The sequence below is a fragment of the Pollachius pollachius genome (assembly GCF_949987615.1).
Source record: "Pollachius pollachius genome assembly, chromosome: 12".
Lineage (NCBI taxonomy): Eukaryota > Metazoa > Chordata > Actinopteri > Gadiformes > Gadidae > Pollachius > Pollachius pollachius.
In genome coordinates, this window is record NC_136945.1 from 6,858,295 (window position 1) to 6,866,703 (window position 8,409).

The 8,409-nt window shown below is 44.2% G+C and overlaps 1 protein-coding gene across 1 annotated transcript in view; it reads left to right on the plus strand.

Annotated features, from left to right (window-relative positions):
- Window positions 1-778, plus strand: part of il10 (interleukin 10) — a 1,758-nt gene extending 980 nt beyond the window's left edge. Inside the window, exons 4-5 of the mRNA XM_079748644.1 lie at window positions 254-316; window positions 456-778. Of these exons, the coding sequence (XP_079604770.1) occupies window positions 254-316; window positions 456-551 (159 nt within the window). The 3' untranslated portion in view covers window positions 552-778. The remainder of the gene's footprint in view (window positions 1-253; window positions 317-455) is intronic.
- Window positions 779-8,409: the final 7,631 nt, after the last annotated feature.

Sequence of the window (8,409 nt, forward strand, 5' to 3'; positions counted from 1 at the left end):
GTCATGTTGTCAGTGCGATCAAAAAATGCTTCCAAGTCTTCCAGGCTACATTGCATCCAATAGAGCGAATAGTTCTTGTCGATTCATCACCGAATCGTGAATGAGTAATTCAGAACGGACATTATTTGCTCTCTATTCGTTGCTACAAAAGAGGAAGGAAGGCATATGTACGCCATGTCCTAATTTAGAGCATGTGAAAGCCTGCCGAGTAATGACTGTAAACTTTACCCCTCCCCCCCCCACCCCCCTACAGAAGAATTACTTTAAATGCAAGAAGCCCTTTGAAATCACACAGTTGAACTCCACATATACTCAGGTGAGGGACATTTTCTATTTATTATTTTCTATATAAAGCCATCTTAATTGTTTTATTTCTGCAAATGAATAAGCATTCCAGTGACTATAGTTTGCAAATACATGGTGTTTATGATCTGCCTTTTTCTGTTTGTCTGCAGATGGAGGGGAAAGGTCTCTATAAAGCCATCGGCGAGTTAGATCTATTATTTAACTTCATCGAGATGTACCTTGGTTCAAAACGACGACGTCAGTGATCTCCTCCACACACGCGGTGTTCCCCGAATGTGACCTTTCCGTCCACCTGCACTGTGCTGACTGGAAGAACCTGCTGCATGGGGTTCTGATGTCTTTGTCTGATGACTTTTTGTCTTTGAGACTTCAAATTCATAATATATTTGTCCTGAGGACAAGTTTTCACTGAGGCTTCAAATTCATAATATGTTTGTCCCGAGGACAAGTTTGTTAAAGTATTTATGTTTTTTTTTGCACATATTTAATGTGCCGATGTAAAGTGTATATTTAAAATGTGTATAATAAATGTTTTTTATTAATCAATGGTTTTCTCCAATTGAGTCAAAAAAGTGGTATGTTATTATACATAATATATCATCATATACATTATGAACTCTTGAAGACTTCAGGAGATATAAACAAGATAACAATGCACAGCGATGGCTGTGAGACCTTCCCACTTGCAGTACCTATGTGGTGAAAGTGTAAGCCAAATATAGGCTCCTAACCTCAAACGTGACCTATATACATCACTTTCAGGCAACCAGTAACTCAGCACTATGCTTTACCGTAACCCCATCTAAGATATCTTACCGACTGCGCCGTCGTGCACACACATCTTCACGCTTTCCCACCAAAAGTACTCAGCGGTTCTGTGTGGTTTTCAGTAATAAACATTCTAGCTCTAGATTGCATTAAAAGAGCAGCTAAAGACGTCTTTTTCCAGGCAGCCTTTTGGCTAGCACTATGCTGGTTGTATCGGAATTTAAATCGTATTATCTTGTGTTTATTCTATTATTTTTGTATTTTGTTTATGCTTGTGAAGCAATGCATGACCCTTGCTATAAATGAACTTTACTTACTAACATAACTATTTACTACTCTGCAACGTGCTACTCAATGTGGTAACTACTTATTCATATTAAGATTTTTTTTCTATTATACCAATAATGACTTTATTAGCATTTAGAAATGTAACAGATGCTTTTATCAAAATAAACACATCTTCCATGCCATTAAAGAGTAGGTGGGGTAAGGCATATTCTTCAAGCATCCCTACAGACAGACAGACAGACTTTGAACCAGAAAGCTTTCAGCTGGGAGTCAAATACATTTATTATTTGTCAGGAAACTGGAGAGTCTTTTGCGGAAACTGGTAAGCGACTCTGCGTTCCTTACATCGGCAGCACATCCACCACTGCGGTGCCAAAACAGAAGAGTTGTGACTGATGATCGACTTTTGCTTGCTCTTTGCAATGGCGGTAACAGACGTCCAGCTGAAGTAGTTCAGCAGAGCGCTCTAGCTGGGGTGTGTGGTCTGACCAATGCTTTGAGGTAGGCAGGGGCAGTTCCATTGACAGCCTTGTAAGCCAGTACCATCATCTTGAATCTGATGCAACTAATACAGGGAGCCAATGGAGGTCACGGCAAAAGGGGGGTCACATGGGAAAATACGCTGCAATGGTCGAGGCGGGAGATGACGAACACTTGGATCAGGAGCTGAGCTGCTTCCCTTGTGAGGAAGGACCGGATCCTGCAGATGTTGTACAGGGGAAATCTGCAGGATCGTGCCACCACGGTGATGTTGGCGGGGCAGCATAACTGATTGTCCAGTATCACCCCGATGTTTCACGTTGTTGGTGATGGAAATACCGCAATGTTCTCGACAGTGACCGGTAAGTCCATGTGCCGGAAATCTTTCCCTGGCATTAGGAGGAGCTCAGTCAAGTTGAGGTTAAGCTTCAGGTGATGGGTAGTCATCCAAGCACTGATGCCAGACATTCTGAGATGCGTGTTACAATCAGGGTGCTGTCAGAGGAGGGGAAAGAGAGGAATAGCTGAGTGGCGTCAGCGTAGCAGTGATGGAAAAAGACATGTGATGCAATTACAGAGCCCAATGATCTAGAATACAGGGAGAACAGCAGTAGTCACAGTACTGAGCCTTGAGGGACACCAGTGTTGAGTGTGCAGGGTTGGACAAGGAGCCATTCCATGTGACCTGATAGGTGCGATTCGTCAGGTAGGATGTGAACCAGAAGAGCGCTGTGTCAGCAATGCCGAGTTCGACGAGAGTTGCGAGGAGGATCTGGTGGTTCACCAGATCCTCTTGATTGACTGGGCGGAGCTAAGGCTGCCTATTTAGCAAAGTCAGGAAGCTGACAAACTCAGTTACATTACATTTTGTCTTTAAGAAGGTTGTCTCATATCTAGCTGTGGTGAGTCTTGAAGGTAAGAATTCTAGTGTTTGGCATTGCAATTGGTTGTACTAACTTTAACCCTAGTTTCTGCAGTGTTGGTTTTTGCTGTGTTGTTGTTGATAGTAAGGTCATTGAGTCTAGTTTCGGTCACAAGGTGTGAAAGATAGCCTTGATTGACTGGGCGGAGCTAAGGCTGCCTGAGCTACCATGTGCATTTAAAGGCTAAGTGTTAGTAGCGTCAGCTTTAGCGTCAGGACCCAGTAAATGAAGACCCGGGAAACAAAGACTAAGGGAGTCTCTCTGTGGGAGTCCCTTGAGGAAGACCTTAGAGGCCACGGTATTGTAGTTATGTGTCGTACTTCAATTATCGTTAGAACCTCTACTCATAGACGACGCCACAATAGATCCTCTGCTCAGCGTCGTAACCCATCCAATCTATACCATTTACCCACCCTCGCCATCACTGACCTTGAAGTGATGGGAGGACTCTGGAATTGCCAGTCAGCGGTCAAAAAGGCAGACTCTATTTCGGCCTACGCGTCCCTCAATACCCTCCATTTCCTGGCCCTGACAGAGACCTGGATCACTTCAGAGAACTCTGCCACTCCTGCTGCCCTTTCCACTGTTTACTCATTCTCACACATCCCTAGACCTTCGGGGCGAGGAGGAGGGGCCGGACTCCTCCTCTCTCCGATGTGGTCCTATCAGGTCCTTCCACTAGAACACTTGGCCAGATCTGCATTTGAACTCCACGCTGTCACTGTCACCCTTCCTATTAATCTCTTCATTGTGGTAATCTACCGTCCCCCTGGTCCCCTTCGTGACTTCTATGATGAAATGGATGCCCTTCTCAGCTGCTTTCCTGAGATTGGCACACCACTCGTTATACTTGGCAACTTTAACATCCTGCCAGAGAAGTTGCACTCACCGGAATTAACCAACTTTTTTGCCACCTTTGACTTAACACTATCCCCTCCTCCTCCCACACACAGGGCCGGGAACCAGCTTGACCTGATATTCACAAGGTCCTGTGGCACCTCTGCTCTCTCTGTTACTCCCCGTGTCTGACCATCACTTTGTTGCTTTTTCTCTCCCCTTAAAGTCCTCTCCCCCCTCCTCTCTAGTCCCCACATTGTCACCACCCGCTGCAACCTCAAAACTCTCTCTCCCTCTACGTTTGCCTCAACTGTTCTTTCTTCACTACCTTCTATTGAACAATTCTCTCAACTATCCACAGAGGAATCCTCTGACACTCTCTATCCTCCCTCTCCTCCTCTTTGGACTCCCTCTGTCCCTTCCACTCCAGACCGGTGCGATCTTCACCCCCCCCCTCCTTGGCTGTCTGAATCTCTGCAAACCTATAGAGCAGAGTTGCGGGCAGCTGAGAGGAAATGGAAGAGATCACACTGTCCTAATGATCTATCTCACTATCTCTTTCTTCTCTCTGATTTCACCTCCACTATGTCAACAGCCAAATCTGCCTTCTACCGGACCAAAATTAACTCCTCCGCCTCAAACCCCAGGAAACTGTTTTCCTTGTTCTCTTCCCTCCTCAAACCTCCCTCCCCTCCTCCTCCTTCCTGCCTCACTGCTGATGACTTTGTTACCTACTTTACCCAGAAAGTAAAGGACATTAGCTACTCTTTTATCACTGCCACCATCCTCCCTCCCCCACCCCCACCTCTGTCTTTACCCAATTCATCCCTCTCACCTCAGACGAGGTCAACAGAATTACAACATCTAACCATGCCACCACCTGCCCCCTTGACACTATCCCTTCCTCCCTCCTCCAGGCTGTGTCAAACAACATCCTGCCATTTCTCACCGCACTTATTAACTCCTCCCTCACTTATGGCATTGTTCCAACGTCTTTCAAGACTGCCAAAATAAAGCCTCTCCTCAAAAAAACAACCCTTGATACCACTGACATCCAGAATTACAGACCGGTATCTCTTCTTTCATTCCTCTCTAAAACATTGGAATGTGCCGTCGCTAACCAACTGTCCTCCTATCGCTCATCTAACAACCTGCTTGACCCTCACCAATCAGGCTTCAAAAAAGCACACTCCACTGAGACGGCTCTCCTCGCGGTGACTGAGTCCCTCCGTGCGGCCAGAGCCTCGTCCCTCTCATCTGTTCTCATTCTCCTTGACCTGTCTGCAGCATTTGACACTGTGAACCACCAGATCCTCCTCGCCACTCTCGCCGAACTTGGCATAGCTGAATCTGCCCTTTCCTGGTTCACATCCTACCTGATGAATCCCTCTATACCAGATCTCTGGGCTCTGTAATTACATCCCACAGCTTTTCCTATCACTGCTATGCTGACGACACTCAGCTATTCCTCTCTTTTCCCTCATCTGACAAAGCCCTGATTGCAACACACATATCTGAATGTCTGGCAGAAGTCAGCACCTGGACAACTGCCCATCACCTGAGGCTTAACCTCAACAAGACTGAGGTCCTCCTTATACCAGGGAAAGATTGCCCACACATGGACTTACTCGTCACTGTTGAGAACATCACTGTATCTCCTTCTCCAACTGCCAAAAACCTTGGTGTAGTGTTGGACAATCAGTTATGCTGCACCGCAAACATCACGGCGGTGGCCCGATCCTGCAGATTTGCACTTTACAACATCCGCAGGATCCGGCCCTTTCTCACAAGGGAAGCAGCTCAGCTTCTATTCCAATCACTGGTCATCTCCCGCCTCGACTACTGCAACTCGCTCCTGGCTGGACTCCCTGCCTCTGCGATTAAACCCTTGCAGCGCATCCAGAATGCGGCAGCGCGCCTCGTGTTCAACCTACCAAAGTTCTCACATGTAACCCCCCTCTTCCGAGACCTCCACTGGCTCCCTGTAATAGCTCACATCAGATTCAAGATGATGGTACTGGCATACAAGGCAGTCGATGGAACTGCCCCTGCCTACCTCCAAGCATTAGTAAAGCCACACACCCCAGCTCGATCCCTCCGCTCAACTACCTCAGCTGGACGTCTGGTACCGCCATCGCTAAGAGCAAGCAAAGGTCGATCAGCGAAGTCACAACTTTTCTCTGTTTTGGGACCTCAGTGGTGGAACGAACTCCCTACCTATGTCAGGATCGCAGTCGCTCACCAGCTTCCGCAAAAGACTCAAAACTCACCTGTTCAGAGTTCACCTCAACTCTGCATAGAAACCAATGCACAGCCACCATTCAATGTTGTACGTCCTGGCACTTGTACATTGCACTTATTCAAGGTACTTAATTGTGTAGCATCTACAGTAGCTGCTATCATTGCTTTACACGGGATATGGGTTAGCCTAGCGATTGTAATACTTGCACTTGGTTCTATGAACATCTTAACTGTACCGACAGCGATATATTGTTTCACTTCTTATGACAAATGTACTTATTGTAACAAATGCACTTATTGTAAGTCGCTTTGGATAAAAGCGTCTGCTAAATGCCCTAAATGTAAATGTAAATGTAAATGGTTAACGGTGTTGAATGCCACGGACAGGTTGAGGAGAATGAGAACCGAAGAAAGGGACGAGACTCTGGCAACACAGAGTGACTCCATCACTGCAAGGAGAGCTGCCTCAGTGGTGTGTGCAGTTTTGAAGCCTGACTGATGATGGTCAAGCAGATAGTTTTGTGAGAGATAGGACAGTTGGTTTGAGATGGCACGTTCCAGTGTTTTAGAAAGGAATGAAAGAAGAGATATGTCTGTAGTTCAGGATGTCGTGGTGTCAAGGGTTGTCTTCTTAAGGAGCGGCTTGATTATAGCAGTCTTGAAGGACGCTGGACTAAGGCCTGAAGTGAGGGATGATGAGTGTGGTGAGGAATGGCAGGATGTCTTTCGAGAGGGCCTGGAGGAGGGAGGAGGGGATCGGTTGACTTTGGAGGAGAAAGGGATAAAGTGGGTAAAAACAGAGGTGGAGATAGGTGGAGGGAGGATGAAGCTTTTGTCCTTCACCCTCTTGGTAAAATAAAAAAAGAATTAATCAGCTGTGAGGGAAGAAGGAAGGGAATGGTGAGGAGGACTTATATAAATAATATAAATATAAAGCATATCGAACACAATTGGATAAAGCTAAACCACAAATACAAGCGTTGCATGACATTGTTTCAAAACACATTTGGACAGAGTTCAGAGTTACTAAAGGGATCCAACATAAACATCCTATTGCCCGATCCTGCCACGATATAATAAATGATGGTCTGTGTTAACTTTAAAGGGCTTGATTCAGCATGTGTCTGCGTTTGCCTCAGACCAGTGCACAAAAATCCCTCTTGCAGCAATTACAACTTGCTTTGTCATATTCTGACATTTTCAGCATGTGGAAGGATGATTAGCTCAGCCAATACATGCGTTGGTTTTTCTGTGTCACATGTAGACCACATTTTCTATCCAGTCATATATATTTTTTTATACACTTAATACTCAATCTGTGTTTGAACAATAATCACGATCAAAGCAACAATGACTGAGGCTAGGATTCAAATAGAAGCCAAATAAGTTAGCTGCTATAAAATTACAATGCGTACTCCTCTGTGTGGACAGTATGGAGGATAGTAGTGTTAGTAGCCAGATGATGCATGAACTGCATCACTTTGTCAGAGGGATTTCACCAACCAGTTGACTTAGTATTACAGGTCTACCTACTCCAGAGTAGACACACAAGTCAGGTCTCATAAGCGTTCAACCACAGCGGCGATGACTAATGTGAACCCTGATGATAATATATACAAAAACATATTTAGTTTGTAACTTCTAGAGAAATTACTAATAGTGAATGACACAGAGTCAGACAATACGCCTGATATGCCTCTTTGCCTCATGTGATTTGTATTTCTTTGAATTTAATTGTAATTTCCTTGAATTTCTTTGAACCGAGTCAATACAGTTTTTTTCAATTGCTTGAACACATTTTGCAAAACTTGGCTCATTGCGTCAAAACTCAAGACACAAGCAAATAAGACACAACACTGAGAAATATACCATTCACATCTATGTCAAATTGAAACTCTTCTATCGAAACCTAACAATCCTTTGTCAAAATTATTATTTTTAATTAATAATAATTACTATTTTATTATAATTATTTTTTATAATTACTTTTTTTTCCCTTTTGTTTGATTGTCTGTACAGTCTGTATGTATTTCTTTCTTATTTGTAAAGCGTCTTTGAGTATTTAGAAAAGCGCTATAAAAAACTGATCAATTATTATTATTAAAATGTCACTCTGATGACAAAATGATACACACTTGTATCATATGAATACTTTCAGATCAGCAGCAACACACTAGTCTACTTTATATAAAACACTGCAGCCTTCCATATTCACTGTTTTTATTCAGTTCCACAGAAGGCACGTTTTCACAACAACCAAAAAATCGAATACTCAATACTGTACATTGCAGTAGAGTACTTCACAGTTCAGTAAATTCAGTTTAAGCTAAAATATAACAAAAATTAACCAAAAATACACAACTGTACTGTACATAAACAGAAAAACACGGCAATTGTCCATGGGTGGGCTTATGGATCCTCGCCTTGTGTGCCGAATCCATCCATGGATTGACCTTACCTCAATGTCTCCTCAGGCCTGTTCCATTGCCTGCAGAAGAGGCATGCGGGCATGTGGTTGGTGGTCATATGCACTACATCCTCAAGCCGAAAAGAAACCTTCTATAGG